Source organism: Trichosurus vulpecula, chromosome 7 (genome assembly GCF_011100635.1).
Source record: "Trichosurus vulpecula isolate mTriVul1 chromosome 7, mTriVul1.pri, whole genome shotgun sequence".
NCBI lineage: Eukaryota > Metazoa > Chordata > Mammalia > Diprotodontia > Phalangeridae > Trichosurus > Trichosurus vulpecula.
In genome coordinates this window covers 34,587,903-34,604,464 of record NC_050579.1, presented here as the reverse complement: position 1 = coordinate 34,604,464, position 16,562 = coordinate 34,587,903, and the positions used below count along the sequence as shown (strand labels likewise).

At 41.3% G+C, this 16,562-nt stretch overlaps 1 protein-coding gene across 1 annotated transcript in view; it reads left to right on the top strand.

The window, feature by feature from the left end:
* Positions 1 to 16,562, top strand: part of EFCAB5 (EF-hand calcium binding domain 5) — a 136,523-nt gene that overhangs the window by 66,794 nt on the left and 53,167 nt on the right. The window contains exons 7-10 of the mRNA XM_036768146.1: positions 12,894 to 12,993; positions 14,569 to 15,030; positions 15,304 to 15,662; positions 16,284 to 16,317. Of these exons, the coding sequence (XP_036624041.1) occupies positions 12,894 to 12,993; positions 14,569 to 15,030; positions 15,304 to 15,662; positions 16,284 to 16,317 (955 nt within the window). The remainder of the gene's footprint in view (positions 1 to 12,893; positions 12,994 to 14,568; positions 15,031 to 15,303; positions 15,663 to 16,283; positions 16,318 to 16,562) is intronic.

The window sequence follows — 16,562 nt, the reverse complement described above, 5'->3', positions numbered from 1 at the left end:
GGAGCTAGGCTGAGCCCCTCATTTCACAGATGATGACATTTAGGCCCTGAGAGGTTATGTGATTTGCCTAAGGTCACACAGCTGGTAAGTAGCAGAGCCAGGCCATGAACCTGAAATCTCCAACTCCACCTCCAGCCACGGTACTACCCTACCTCTCTTGGATTATCAATTAATTGCTTTCTGTTAATTTCTGTTCTGGCAGCCCTGGGAATGTGAGAAAGAACTGGAAACCAAGTGGGTGCTCATCCACTGGGGACAAGTTGTGGTGTTCGAGCATAAGAGGGTATTTCTATGACACAGAGGATGATGAAGACAAGGAATTTGGGAAATGTGAGGAGATATGGACAAACAGAAGCAGAGGGACATAAGCAGAAGTGGGGGGACATTGTACTCAACGGCAATGGTGTGAAAGGAACATAGAAAGGAAGCTAAACCCCGAGTAACTCTACTTACCAACCTTTGTCTCAAAGAACAGATGAGGCATACCTCTGTCCTTTTGGCAGACAGGTGGAGGACTTCTGGGGCAGAATGGTGAATGCATTGTCAGATGAGGTCCCTCTATAAGTGGTTTTTGCTTAACTGTTTTTGTTGTCATGACTGCAAATTCATCTGTGGGGGAGGCTGAGGAAGCACATTATATCCAGAAATCACTGATAGAAAAAGCAAAGGCATCAATTAAACATACAGAAAAAAAATAAGGGACCACTGAGGGTAGAAAGCATGCGTTCAGAGAGAGACCAAGGAGAAGAGAAATGTGTTTTTATCAGGAAAGGGTTTTAGGGTTGTGGTTTGAGAGGGCATCTGTGTACCTTGACTACCAGATGGTCTTGGAATAGTTCCGATGCAAACGTGATGAAAATAGCTTATTGTTGTGTGGCCGTGGTTGCATCCCGAGAAAGAAATAGTGGGCAGATTCAGGCTTCCACCTCTTGGTGTCCAGGAAGAGATTTCCAGGGGGAGTCACCAATCTGTTTTGCCTGTTCCCTCATTTGCACCTTCCTAGAAGCCAAGAAGTTCTGGGACCTCTTTTGGTGGGTTGTTCAGGGGCTCTCAAATGACAAAAAGCAACGCGCCAAGAATATTCAGTCAAGGCTGAAGCAAGTCTTTCCAGACAATAGAATTGTCCCTTTGAAGGCTTCAGATGCCTTCCTCAATTGCAGGAGACTAAGTAAAAAGTGAGTCACAGGCTCTTTCCCTTCTGTTTTAGCACATGTTAGAGAAGTGTAGATACTGTCAGGTTTTTTTTTTTGGCATCAGATTTGTGAGTTCATTGGTTTGGATATAACAGACTGTGGCCTTCCTTTCCCAGCCCACAGGCGTCCCAGCAGATGGGGTTCCCAGAGTTCGTCTGGCTACAACTCTCCCACAGAGAGAGGAGGTGGGAAGGATCTCCCTAAGAGGTTGGGGTGATTTTTCTCTTATGCTATTGTCTTGAAACTCTACCCCATTCCCATTCTGGTATGTTCCCTCCTGTTGTTATCTGCCAGTAATTAGCACCTCAGTTCCATTTAATCAATCAACATTAATTAGTTTTTACAAACAGATATTTGCTGCAAAGATATAGCAAGGACAGAAACTACAAACATTTCCTCCCATCACCTGGGTGATACATACATTTTCCCCTTGTACCACAACCCCTAGGGAGGGTGGGCTCACATATAGCAGAGTTTCTACACAGCATTCCCCCTCCCCCCCGCCCCCCCATCCTCCCCCATTGCCCCCCCACCAGTTTCACTTCTGAACGAGGCATGGCTGAAGGCAGAATGAGTCTGTATCTTTGCTGCTCCTGGCCAGGATCAAGCAAGTTGCTTGGGATCGTCTCTTTATCATCTCAAGAATTCTCAGCACGACCTCCAGCTTCCTGACCTCTGGTGTCTCATCATACTGACCTTTTCAAGCACACGATGCCCATCTCTGATCTCCTTCACCTAAAGTCAGGGAAGCACAGACACCACAGAGACAAAAACAACAGCTGGGTTGTGTGCCCTCAGGCCACATGGCCCTGTCAGGGAAATAAAGACTTGAGGCTTCTGTCCCCGCTGAGGGCCTCCTTGCCTCCTCACTTGAACACAGCAAAGACAGAAGAAGCCAGACCGCCTTGCTTTGGCCAGTTAGTGCATTTCCCTTCTACACCACTAGTCTGTCTCTTTATTACATGGTTAGGAGACCAGAACCAGTTACAAAATGTCTACGCATGCTCCAAATTGGGAAACCAGGTACTTCCACCATACATCATCCTACTTTTCCAGAAACGGGCTCCCCAGCTTCTTCTGGGGATTGCGTCACCAGAGGCTCACTTTCCCTTCCCCTACTCACATAGGGAACTCCCAGTAAAGAAACTTCTGGCTCTGATATCTACCATCTATGTTGTCTGGGACAAGTCATTTGTCTTTCAACTATAAGATACTTCAATTCTTCTAATCCCCTTCTAATAAGGGAACCTGCCTTAGCCTGAAAGGGCCAGGGTCTCCCACCGAATCCTGACTCATCTCCAGTCATCCTGATGATATCAGGCCGCTGGATCCAGATGGCTCTGGAGGAGAAAGTGAAGCTGGTGACCTTGCACAGCCTTCCCTCACTCAGATCAAAGTCAACTGCAAGTCATGTCATCATTTAACTGATGTTACGGTCTTCTTCAATGACGAAGGATGAACACAATAAGGGAACCTAACTCAACCCTCACATATATACTTTCAAGGACTTTTCTTACCTGGTAACCAGTTATTCTCACTATAACTCTTTGAGGTAGGGAGAGTGAGGAGGAATTATTTCCATTTTAGAGATTAGATTACTGAGGCACAAAAGACAAGACAGTGGTGGTGGGAGGAGGGTCTTGAGTCCATTCCTGCATTCTCTGCTCAGTACTTTTTAGGTGACCACATTGTTGCAACTTGAAAACTGAACCCACGTTTGTCTGGGTACCGATGGAATCTTCTCTAAGTGGATTTGGTTTTTCATCTTCATCATAGTTAGAAATAAAAACAAAAGCTAAAATTTATACAGAACTATAGCATTTGCAAAGCACTATCTCACCTCATCTTCATAACAACATAACAGATTCCATTATTATTTTAATTTTACAGTAGAGAAAACTGAAGTTAAGTGACTTACCCAGGATCAGCTATTAAGTGTCTGAAGCTGAATTTGAACTTGAGTCTTCATAATTCTAAGTCCAATGCTCCACCTAGCTGCTTCAAGAGTTGCTAAGAAACCAAATGTATAAAGGACTTGTGGGGGAGAGGGATACTTTCAACTCTGTGGAAACAAAATTGCTCTCCTCATTTCTTACATTGTCCAACATGTACCTGTACCAGAATGCCCTCTCCAGTATCCCTCACAACTGGTCATCCAGCCTTCCAAGGCGTAACTCTTTTGAATGACTCTGATGTCAAGGAAGGTCTGCCTTGGATCGTCGGGTCTCAGTTCTGTCCCCACTTGATGTTCCTCATCCTGCTCTCTGAGGACAGGATAGACAGACAGGCATGGCACAGGGGAAAGAGGAGTGGGCTGGGATCTAGAAGATGAGGACTGGATGACCTTGGGAAAATTCCTTAATTTCTGCTAGACCTCAGGTCTTTTTTTGTAAAATGAAGAAGGAGGTGGACTAAACCAATGACCAGGGAGGGCCCTTCCAGCTCGAAAGCTATGACCCTAAATCATCTACTTTTCTCTAGGCCTCAGGGTCCTCATCTGTCAAATGAGGGAGTTGGACTAGATGTTCCTGAGGTCTTGTCCAGCTTTAAAGCACTGATCCTAAATTTATTTTCTTTTTTGTGGTACAGTGCTTCTAAGATTTTTCAGTGAGCACATCTGTTCGTCCTAGATCTCCTCATCAGCCCAAACTTTCCAGGTTCCTTTTACTGCTCTTCCTTGGTCATGAATTTGAGGTCCTTCACCATCTAGGATGCCCTCTTCTGGACACCGGAATGTCTGTCCTCCTTTGGATTCTTGATCCGCTAGAATTTGAGCCTCTTCTCTTCCTCCTTCCTACCCCCAGGCTCAAACTTACTGAGAATGAAGAACAGCCAACCATTGTCTCCACAAATGTGGCCTGGACTCTGGCTTTCCTACCTTCAAATTTTCTCTCTGAACTTTTATTTTATCTGTGTCTAAATTAGTAAATTGTGGAAAAAAAAACTTCCCCCAAAACAAAAACAAAAACAAAAACCCCGCTGTAAAGAAGCCTTGATTTAAAGCCACTAAGATCCACCTAAAAAGAATTGCAGTAACTAAGGTCCTAAGTCTTTTAAAGCCCAACATAGTGTTGTCTGTTTGCGAGTATTTAAGATTATTTGTGGATGAATATAGTATTTAAAGAAAATCTGAGTTCTCTCTATTAATGACATTTACATTTAGGAGCAAAATTGACAGAAGTGATTAATATTCATAGGCTGCTATAATAGAAAGAGCCCTGACTTCAGAGTCAGAGGTCCTGGGTTCAAATCCTACCTCTGATGCTTACTATTTGTGTGATCTTGTGTAAGTCTCCTTACCTTCCTGTGCCTCAATTTCTTTACCTGTAAAATGAAGTTGGACTAGATGGTATGACCTTGGGCAAGTCACTTAACCTCTTCCATCAGCTTCATTAACTATAGAATGAAAGACTTTGACTAGATGGTCTTTGAGATTCCCTTCTAACTCTAGATCCAGAGGAACAAAATTGGCAAAATCAAACAATCATTGAGTTTAATTTAAGCACTATGCGCAGGCACTGAGCTAAGTGCATGGGCCATAAAGAAAAAAAGAAATGCCATACCTGCCCTCCAGAAGCTTAAATTCCAAGGTGGGGAGACAAACTAGAGGCATCAGAATAATGTAAGATTAAATATGGTGTAGAGGGAAGGTAATCTCAAAGAGAATGGCTCTGGGCATCTCAGACATTTCCACATACACTCGGCAGCCAAGGCTGAGCACAATTGCTTGTGAGATTATTTTTAAAGAATATCTTTTGGCTGATGCGTGTATGTGTGTGTGTGACAGACAGACAGAGAGAGACAGATAGAGAGAGAGAGAAAAAAAGAGCTGATCTATTCTCCGGGCTGGTCTTTGCCTGTTGAACCACAGTCAGGAGGAGTGCAGGGAGGCCAGGGTAATTCATACAGGCAGCAACAGCTTGAGGATGATCCTACCTGTGGAGGTGGTTTTGTGAAGCAGAACTGAGCTCGTTTGAGCCCTCATTTGCATTTATTTGATGACAGAATAATCAGGCAGCCCAGGGTCTGCGCTGACCTCAGTCATTTGTCTTTGTCCCTATAGCCAGGTGCAAAGTGGATTGCAGACAACTCCCAGATAGCAAGGTGGAGTTTTACTGCCATTAAAAAAAAATCATGTAGCCATTTGGGTGCCACCCTTTCTGTTGGTCTGCCTATCTTAACAATTCCACATCCAACACGTATCGGGATTCTTCTTTCCCTTGGATAGTTCTTTCCACAATCTCCAGTCGTCCCGATCTATATCTGGCCCCTGGACCCAGATGGCTCTGGAGGAGACAGTGAGGCTGGTGACTTTGCACAGCCCAGCCTCACTTAAATCCAATTCACTTGGCAAGTCATGACATCACCTTCCTGATGTCATTGGTCCTCTTCCAAGAATGAAGGACAAACAACAACGATCTTTCCACGCAGAGTTGGAGCTGAATGCTGCTAAAATCAGACAAATATAGATCCTCATCCCTTGACAACTCACTTCCACAGTGACCAGCCTTCCATTTGTCTGGCTCTCACCCTTTGGCCATGCTCTTTGGCTTTCCCTGATTGCTTTAGTATTTTTTATTTGTAAATTGTTTTATTTTAAACTTAAATACAAAATGAGAAAAGAAAAAAAAAAACTTTGCCATGTACACAGTAGACCATAAGAGAGGATTCAGTATAAAACAATAAATTTCCGTTTCAAGAAAACCTATATAATAAATACTACACATTGTTTTCAAAGCCTCCCAACTTTGCTTCCTTATTGCTTTTCTTTTGTTCTCTGTTGTGCATTTTTTACTTTATTTTTTTCTCCCTCTGTCCCCCCACCACTCTAAAGAAGGCTACAATTAAGTGTGAATATATGTATATATACACACATACATATACATAGATATCAATAAACACATACACATATATACACATATACACTCATACACATATATGTAAGACCATACTTATGCTTATTTCCTCCTATCATCTGTTTTTCTGAACATCGATAACCTCTTCTTTCTTAAGTCCAAGTCTTTCCATGCTTTTCTAAAGTAACCAGCTCATCATTTCATATACCACAGCAATATTCTGACCCAATCACATCCTGTCTGAGAGTTATCTGTGAAAATTTCCCCCCAGCTTTCTGCATTCCTTCTATGCTTGGCTACATAGGTTTTATTTATACAAGAAAAATTCAATTTAAAATAATCAAAATTATCCTTTTTTTACTTCAACAATGCTCTCACCTTATAATATAATTTAAGGTCTGATACTGCTGAATCTACTTCCTTTACGTCTTTTCCCCCTAGTTTCTTTGAAGTTCCTGGCCTTTTGTTCTTCCAAATGAACTTTGTTATTATTTTTTCTAACTCAGTAAAATAATTTTTAGTAATTTAATTGAATAAATAGATTAGTTAGGTAAAATTGTCATTTAAAAATTATATTGGCTTTATCTATCCATGAATAATAAATATTACTTCAATTATTTATATCTGAGTTTATTTGTATGAAAAGCATTTTATGTTTATGTTCATATAGTTCCTGTATGCTCATGTATTTTATACTGTCTAGATATTTTAAATGGTCTAAAACAATATTGAATAATATTGCTGACATGTAGTATAGCTTCTCTATTTTTCACTTTTGATTAAATCTATTTTATCTTTAACTTTGTCTGAGGTCATGTTTTTTTGACATACTAAATTCTACTTCTGCCTTCTATTTTATCTTTGTGTGTATCTGTCATTTTTAAAATGTTTCCTGGAAGCAATATATTGTTGAATTCAAATTTTTAATCTGCTATCCATTTCCGTTTTATGGGTAAATTTCTCCCATTCACTATTCATTCCTATTTTTCCTCACTATCCTTCTCATCCTATTTACTCTATCCCTCCTCCTCTGCTTTACTTCTACCTGCTACCTTGCCCTCCTGTTCCTTAACCTACCCACCCCTCTAAGTCCCTCTTTCCCCACCCTATCCCCTTGCCCTCTTATTTCTTCCTGAATTTAGAAGAATATATATAATATATATTTCCCTCTTTAACCCATTCCTGATGAAAGTAAGTTTCCAGAATTACCCACCCTCCTTCCACTAGCTTCTTCTGTATTAGTTTTTCCTTTTATGCCTCATTTGTACCAGATAATTACTACTTTTATCTCTCCCTACACAGTTTTATTTTTTCAGAATCACTCCTTCATACTCAGCTCAGCCCAGTTCCTTTCAAACTACCAAAATAATGATGACAATCATAATATGAAGTAAACGATTTGACCTTATTGAGTCCCTTATAATAGGTCTGTAATGGTTATCTTATATTTCTCCTGGATGTTATATGTTGAATTTTCCCTTAAGTTCTGAGGGTTTTGTCACAAAAACCCAGAAGTCTTTGAGTTTGTTAAATGTCCATTTTTTTCATTTAGGATTATACTTAACTTTGCGAGATTAAGTTACCCTTGGTTGTAACCCCAGATCTTTTGCTCTATGGAATATAGTATTCCAAGACCTACAGTCCTTCAACATCATAGCTGATAGGTCTTGTGTAATCTTTATTGCAGCTCTGTGACATTTAAGTTGTTTTTTTTTCCCTCATTGCTTCCAATATTTTCTCCTTAACCTGGGATCTTTGAAACTTGGCTATGATATTCCTTTAATTTTTCCTCTTGGGATCTCTTTCGGGTGGTGATTGGTGGATTTTTTCTATTTCTACTCTGCCTTCTTGTTCTAGAACGTCAGGACAATTTTTTTTTGATAATTTCTTGTAATATTGTATCAAGATTCTTTTTTAATCATGATTTTCAGGTAGTCTGACTCTTTTTACGTTGTTTCTTCTCAATCTGTTCTCCAGATTGGTTGCTTTTTGATGAGATGTTTTACTTTCTCTTCTATTTTTTCATTCTTTTGATTTTGTTTTATGATTTCTTGGTATCTCAGAATGTCATTAGCTTCCCTTTGCCCAATCCTAGTTTTCTAGAAATTATTTTCTTCCTTAAGTTTTTGATTCTCTATCTCCAATTGGTTGACTTTCTTTCATGATTTTCTTGATTTTTCTTGGATTGCTCTCATTTTTTTCTAATTTTTCCTTGATCTCTCTTATTTGATTTTTAAAGTCCTCTTTAAGTTCTTCTAAGAACTCTTTTTGTTCTTGGGACCATTTGATGTTTCTCATTGAAAAAGAAGTGGCTTTTTGAGTTCCATTATCTTCCTCTGAATATGAACTCAGATCTTCTCTATCCCTATCTATCTCTATCGCTATGGTTGGGTTCTTTCTCCTTTGCTTACTCCTTTTTTAATCTTTTTATCTTTTGGTGGGGGGTTATTTTATTTTGTTTTTAGCAGCTATTAGTGCAATCAAGTTGTAGTCCCAAAGTATGGGGAATGATGCCCCAAGCCTCACATCCTTCTTACTGTTATTTTCTGGGGCCTGTCCCAGGGCCCAATGTTGGGCTCTCCCCTCCACTAAGCCATGGCTAGGGTCCCCAACCATACTATCCCACAAATGATCTTGCTCCCTGCAGTTTCTCCAGTGGCTGCAAACTACAGTTGTCCTCTCTGCCCTGGAACTGAAGCCAGGGACTCTGCTCTCCTGCAAGTGCCCACAGCCAATAGGGTCACTGGCCCTTAGCACACACACTCACCACATGTGTGCTAGCTCCTTCTCCCTGCAGCCATAGCCTGGGATGCATCTGGTCAGTACAGCTGTGCTTGGCGTCCCTCAACAGTGGAAGGTCCTTCAACTTTCTACTCAACTGTCAGACCCCCACACAAGCCCTCAGGGCTTGTTGTTCCTTCATTCTGTAGAGTTAGTCTGGAGTTATTTGCACTTCATTCAGGCCAAACCTCAGTCCCTGGAGGTCGGGTCTTTCCTGATGTCTTCTCAAATTGTCTTAGGAGGACAACTGCTCTACCTCGTGTTTATTTCTGCTGCTCTGAAGCTATGTTCTGCCTTTTTTTGTGTGTGGAGGAAATTTGGAGAGCTGAAAATGACCTACAAGGCCATCTTCCCAGAATCCTCTCCAGATCACTTTAGTGTTCATTCATCAGTGGTACAGGGGAAGAAGGGCTGTACTTAAGAGTTTTGGAGTGTTAGTTCTGCCAATTACTTCCTCAGCTGCCTTGCCTGTAAAACAAGGGAGTCCAACTGGATCTCTCTGCTCTGGCTCAGCTGGAGGTGGTCTGCCTGCTCCCAGGGGTCCATTGCTTCCCCACACCCTCCTCCACTTCCCAAAGATTCTGTTATTCCCTACTCAGCCTCTGCCCGGCTTCTGGTTGTTGGCCTCTTGCCTGCCCCCACACATCAAAGGGCTTCTAACCCCCTAGTTTAGAGCACCATTTCCAAACTGACACATTGCAGAAAAAGGTCTCTGCCACTCACACTTGAGGCCATCTGCACACCATTCAGACTTCCATGTAGATTTCTGACTCTAATGTGCCTGGACCGTAATGTTCGGAGGGGGAGGTAGAATTGTAAGACTGAGGTATGTAGCTCCAATCTGCAGGTGCCAATTTTAATGAGCTTAAACATTGATAGAATGGGAAAAGAAAGAAAAACCAGACAAACCTTTCATAAAAGCTAAAGAACAAGAGGCTATTTAAAGACTCTATAGGAAAAAGTATTCAGTTTGCTAGGTATTTTCAAAGCATCTATTTTATGAAAGGCACTGTGTTATGTAGTAGAGATAAAGAGATTTAAAAATGACACACTCCCTGCTGTCCAGGAGTTTCCATTCTACTGGTGGGTGGAGAAGGGGGTGAGGGTGGACCATGGAATATGAAATGTGCACAGATAAGAATAACGAAATAGCTAGCTTTTATTTAGATATGACCTTAAGGGTTTACAAAGCAGGCTTTCCATATACAATCTCATTAGATCCTCACAACCACCCTCCAAGGTAGGGGCTCTTATTATCCCCCTTTTACAGATAGTTGAGAGGCAGTGTGATTTTCCCAGCCAGTTGGTAGGTGACTGGGGCAGGATTTGACACCCCTCCCCCCCTCCTTCCTGCTTCTATGCCCATTGCCCTATGCACTGGAGCACCTAGCTGCCAATAGATGGCATCCTGTGACGGGGCAAAGAAAAGAACTAAAGCGTTCTAGGAAAACGCGAATTGAGAGATGTCTTTCAAGCGGAGGGAGTCAGATAAGGCTTGGTGGAGCAGGTGGCCCCTGAGCTGAGTCTTGAAGGATGAGAATTATTCTAAAAGGTAGAAATGAGAGGGGAGTGAACCTCACACCTAGGGGACCACCTGTGTGAAGGGAGAACATTTAAGGTTACAGAACAGCTAGCACACCAAATCAACAGCGTTTCCATATACGGTGCTTACAAAGTCCTTATATAGCTTTAACCTTTAGAGATACACATGATGGAAGCACACTCCAAAGGGCTTAAAAAGTGAATTCTTAAAGTTTTATGCATTAGCGCTGTCAATTTTGAGTTAATTTTTATTTGTTTACAGAGTGGCAACTGAGAAATATTTCCGGCTGGTTGGAAAAGAGGTTTTGAAAAGTGTGTCACAAATGATGGCAGCTCTGTGGAGGGTCAAATCAAGCTTAATATTTTGCATCAAAAATTTAAATTAAAGAAAATTATAAATGCCATTAAAATCATAAGCACTTACGTGCTTAAAATTTTAGGTCATTTACAATGTGTTCCTATCATCGTCATTTTAAAGTTATTAAGGATGAAAGCTGCACAAAGAATTTATAACCACCCTGCACAATAACAAAACTCGGGAGGTGATACTAGAAAGGGAAAGCCCATTCAAAATACCCACACAAAGAGTAAATGTTTCGGGGTCATTCCATACTTGTGCATTTGTTTACAAAGCACTGCTTAAAGAAATAGAGCACAATTTAAAAAGCTGGAGAATATTCAATGCTCATGGCTGGGTGGTACCCGGATAATAAAAGTGACAATACTCCCAAAGTCAATTTCCAGATTTAGTGCCACGGCCATCAGATTACCCGAGGAACCTGTTACTGGGCTAGGTAAAATAGTAGATAAAATTGATCTGGAACAAAGGCTCTAGGATAGCAAGAGAAATAATGAAAAAAAAAAGGTAGGAATGAAGTGGGGACCTTAACTATTATAAAGTAGGAATAAAGTAAAAAATAGAAAAGCGGATCAAAGGAAGGAACAGCTAAATGGCCCAGTTTTGCCAGGATGTCAGTGTGTTGAGGGGAGTAGTATGAAGTAAAGCAGGAAAGGGAGTCTGGGGAAAGACGGTGAAAGAAGCGCGCCGGATGAAAGAGTTTCTATTTTCTCCCATAGAAGGTTTTTGTCAAACTCTTCATGGCCACATTTGAGGTTTTCAGGGCAGAGATGCTGGAGTGATTTCCTTCTCTAGCTCATTTTACAGATGAGGAAACCGAGGCAAACAGGATTAAATGGCTTATCCATGGTCACAAAGCTAGTCAATGTCTGAGGCTAGATTTGAATTCAGAAGTCTTCCTGACTCCAAGCCCAGCACTATGGCACCCCCTAGCTGCCCAAGGAATAATAATGATTTATCTATCTATCTATCTACGTATATAGCTAGCATTCATATAATGCCTACTACGTGCCAGGCACTGTGCTAAGTACTTTAGAAATATTATCTCATTTGAAGCTCCCAACACTCCCGGGAGGTAGGTGCTATTATTATCCCCCTTTTACAGTTGAGGAAACCGAGGCAAACAGAGGTTAAGTGATGTTGCCCAAGGTCACAAAGCTAGGAAGCGTCTGAGTCAAGATTGGAACTCAGGTCTTCCGGACTCCAGGCCCAGAGCTCTATCTTTTGCTGCCACAGGCACCTGGTGGTCTCATGCTGCCATGAGGAAGAAAGATAGGTGACAAGTTTAGGAACACAAAGGCATTTGTAATAGCTAGCATTCATGCAGCCCTTTAAGATTTGTATAGTGCTTTATATACATTATCTCATCTTATCTTCACACTAACCCTTAGAACTTAAGGCTGTTATTAACCCTGTTTTACAGATGAAGAAGCTGAGGCAGACAGAACTCAAATGTTTGCCAAGGTCACACAACTAGTAAGTGACTGACGCAGGATTTGAATTCAGTTCTTCCTGACTCCTGTCCCAGCACTCTATTCACTGCATCACCAGCTGTCTATAGAGATTTGGGTTCAGAAAGAATGCTGAACTTAACTTAAAATTCAGATTTCAGGAGGAGGGATGTCTAGGCAGGGGAAACCGCATTGTGCCAGAGACTCAATAAGTTAGTCAATAAGCATTTATTAAGCACCTACTGTTAGCACTGTACCAAGCCCTGGGGCTATGAAGAAAGGCCCTGCCCTCAGGGAGCTCACAGTTTAATGGGAGTACCCTTCAAATCACTGGGTTTAGTTTAGGATATTTGTAGAGCTGGCCTTTTTTCCTTTATTCTCCAGTTAACTCTATTGATTCCAGGGAGTGATTGGCAGCTGTAAAAACACACCAGGAGTATTCCAAGCTTCTTGGCATCCACTGACCATCTATAAGGACATACTGGATGAATGAATGGTCTTGTTAAGGAACCTCTAAAAATTTGGAAAAGCATAGAAATTAATTCACCCAGAAATAAATTTTTGAGTTGGAAGAATGCTCAGAGACTATCTAGTCCAACCATCTCATTTTATAGGTGGGGAAACTGAGGCTAAGAAATGAAAAAATGAAATGATGCCATAACTAATGAACTTTAGGCCTTGAGAATCCACTGACTACAAACATTTTGCCTAGGTGGGGTTCCTGGATCGGGAGAGGACGTTGACCTTGCTGGAAGACTTCTATGACAAAAGCCCAAAGATAGTTAAAAGGCTATTCCGTAACCCAAGATATTGTAAGTAAAACATTGTTGTGACAGCATTGGTTCAAGGTCATGTTACCCCTACACAAGCACTTTAACTCCATTAGCTGCTTTGGTGGAAGCAGAACAGTTGGGGCTTTCCCCTAGGGTGCAGAAATTTAGAGAACACTGTAAAGCACGTTTTCAGTAGCATAGAAACGACTGAGCTTGGCACCTTACTGAGCAAGAAAAATAAGTTAAAATAGGAAACTCCTATTGTGCCTCATCCTAATTCCCGACACATTTTGCTCAGCTTCAATCACCCTAAAATGCTGGTTCAAGGGCAGCATTTTGTGCCATTTGTCCCACATGTAAAAATGACTGGTTATGGCTCTGTAGAGTACCTGTAACCTTAAAAATTATTCTTAGTCTCAGAGACAGATAACCTTTTCAGTGGTGCCATAAGAAATGTGCTCAGCTAGAACTCAACTCCCAGTTACTTAACATTTAAAACATTATACAGTTACTAGCTAAAGTTCTTTAAACATTTTTTGCAGAGGTAAGGGCGCATAGGTGTGGAGCACTATATATATTGTTGGACTTGGTTGGTGTGTTAGTTTTGCTGAGCCATTTTTTTCCTCTTCCTTTTTTTTTTATTTTTATAAGGAACATCTCTCTGGGTAGAGATAGTAGATATACTAGGAAATGAAAGTGATATAAGTAAAAAAAACTATTAAAATTAACTAAATAAATAACAAAATTAATATACTACTATAAATACATCATATATATGAATATATGCAATCGCAAGAGATAATTATGCCTTGACTATCCAGAATTTTTAAAAATATGTCTTAGATTTCTAAAGAAAAAATTTCCTTCTGCATCAATGCATTTTTATTTATCCTAATAAAACTGGCTAATTTGGTGGACTTATTCTTTGGCTTTTTTTATTTTTAAAAAGTGGGGAAAACTTAGGAGATGGAAGTACTCAAGGGGTACAATCAGAAGGACCCCTGACACTATATATAAATAATCCTTCACTCAACTTAGAGTCGGTATCCAAGTGAAAATTTGGGAACTGTTTTATTTCTGAGAAAGTCACAGCCAGAGGTTTTGTTTTTGCCATCTTCCTGAACTAAAGACCTCTCTTTATTTTCAAAGTAGTAGAGTGGAGGGAGTGGCACACTTGGAATTAGAAGGTCTGAGTCAAAATCCTATCTCTGCAATTTATTACCTCTGGGCCCTTAATTGAGTTGCTTAACTTCTCTTGGCCTCAGTTTCCTCTCTTCTAAGTTCCCTTCTAGCTCTAGAGCTGTGATCCTGTGAATAAAACACTTATTCTTTGTGTGACCTTGGACAAATCTCTTGGCCTTAGTCCTTTCTCTGTAAAACAAAGGAGATTGGACTAGATAGTTTCTAAGTTTCTATCCCTCTCTAAATCTATAACCCTCTAATCTTCTAAGGAAAAGAGTTGGGTTTTTGCCTGACAGTAATAACCAGCTCACAGAAAAGTTAGCATTAGGAGGAGATTATTGATTGGGGTGTCCTCATCTACCTTTCATCAGTCAAGTTAGGTGTCACCAATGTGATCATCTTGTCAGTTGAATCCCTTACTTTCTGTACTAGGGCCATTCATTGAATTTGAAGACATAGAACCAGCTGAGTTCTGGGGAGACTTGGATAGTGAGAGGAGCCCTTTTGAGTCATTGGAACAAGTATTCACAGGAGAGAAGAAACCCTTTTTAGCCATTGAGAAGCAATTGCTCGAGTATGGCATAGAAGAGGCTGAAGAGGAGGAATCTGAACAGAAAATCACTAGCTGGCCTACCACTTCTGTGACCTATGGAGATGACTCAGAGCCACAAGAAACAATGAATGATGAGGAAGAAGTGGTTCCTGGCAAGATGAGCTCCTCAGAACAGAAACAGGGTGAGGCGGGTTCCACAGAGGAGTTGCCTCCAGAATCACAGACTAAGAAGAGACTAAGTCAAGAAGCAAAGCAGGGAGAGCCATCCACAGAAGAGAGAAAACCAGCTACAGAAGAAGGAGGACCATCTGCAAAAGAAGGAGAACCAACCAAAGAACAGGGAGAACCAGCCAAAGAGCAGGGAGAACCAGCCAAAGAGCAGGGAGAACCAGTCAAAGAGCAGGGAGAACCAGCCAAAGAACAGGGAGAACCAGCTAAAAAGCAGGGAGAACCAGCCAAAGAACAGGGAGAACCAGCTAAAAAGCAGGGAGAACCAGCCAAAGAGCAGGGAGAAACAGCCAAAGAGCAGGGAGAACCAACAAAAGAGCAGGGAGAACCAACCAAAGAACAGGGAGAACCAGCCAAAGAGCGGGGAGAATCATCTGAAGAGGACAAAAGACCTGAAGAGCCAAGTTCATCCCAGGGTTCGGTAGGAAAGCAGAGAAGCTCCATAGAAGAGAAGAGAGACTCCAGAACTGAAGCAAGAGAATCCTCAGAGGGACCAGCAAAGGAGAGTGGGTCAGCAATAGAACAGAAAAGCTCAACTGCAAGACTGCAAGAACTTGGAGAAGAGCAAGAAGAACCTTCAAAGAGGTCACGAGAACCATCAATGTCTGCAGTCGAGCAGGGACAACCACCCACAGAGAAGAAAGCATCACTAGGAGGGAAAGAAGCCAGTTCCCAGGAAGAAAGCATCGTACTCCAACAAGGCAGCAGCCAAAATCTCTTGACGGATTTTCCAGAGGAAGAGAAAGTTGAAGGAAAGCCCAAGGACTCCAAATCAACTTCAGAAGAACATCTCCCAGGTAAGAATGTATTCTCTGACCCATCACTGACTCATTTTTTATTGACCCTGAATGTCTTCCCTAACACACAACTGTTGGACATCATTGCCGCACTTAACATGGATTCTGGGCTTTCCAAACATTCAGCTTCTCAGCTTTGCCTCTTCAGGATAACAGTTATTTGCCTAGGTCTTCCTTTTGTGCTGGAATTCCATTTATGAGGAGAAAATCCGACCACATTAAGAATAGAAGTAATTCTTCCTTGACTCGCTATGGGTTGAATGAGCCAGCTAGCCAGGGGAGAATTCAGATCAGGAAACGCAGTGAGAACACTTGAGCTATGAAATTGTGGGGTCTGATGCCAGGGAATCGGTTTCTTTTTTAATTCCTTTAATTCCATTTCCAAAAGAGACTTTATACTTTTCTCCTACATAGAAGATGTCATGTGTGTGGGTGACAAAATGTAAATTGGACTACTTCAAGGCCCTCAGAAAAGGCTCTATGGCTTACCACAAACACATCAATATGGGAGACGTTTCCTTTTGAACTTTATTTTCCTAACCTGTTTGGTGAGGTCAAGAGCACATTAGGGCTTGTTTGTTTTTAAAATCATACCAAAAGGTAGTTGACTCGATATGCAGAAAGAGCCATATATTTTTGGACTCGGGCCATAGGGGAATCAATTATTGATTTATGCATATTTTGGTTTTTATTATAAAAGTTTTAGCTTTTATTTTATTGCTTGGTAATTGAAAAAAAAGTTATACCATCCAGCTCTGAGGTCCCCCAGCCCCACTAACCCTAAAAATGGTAACCTAGTTTAAAAAGCAGTGACCAGGGAAATGGGTGACTCAGTCATATCCGCCCAG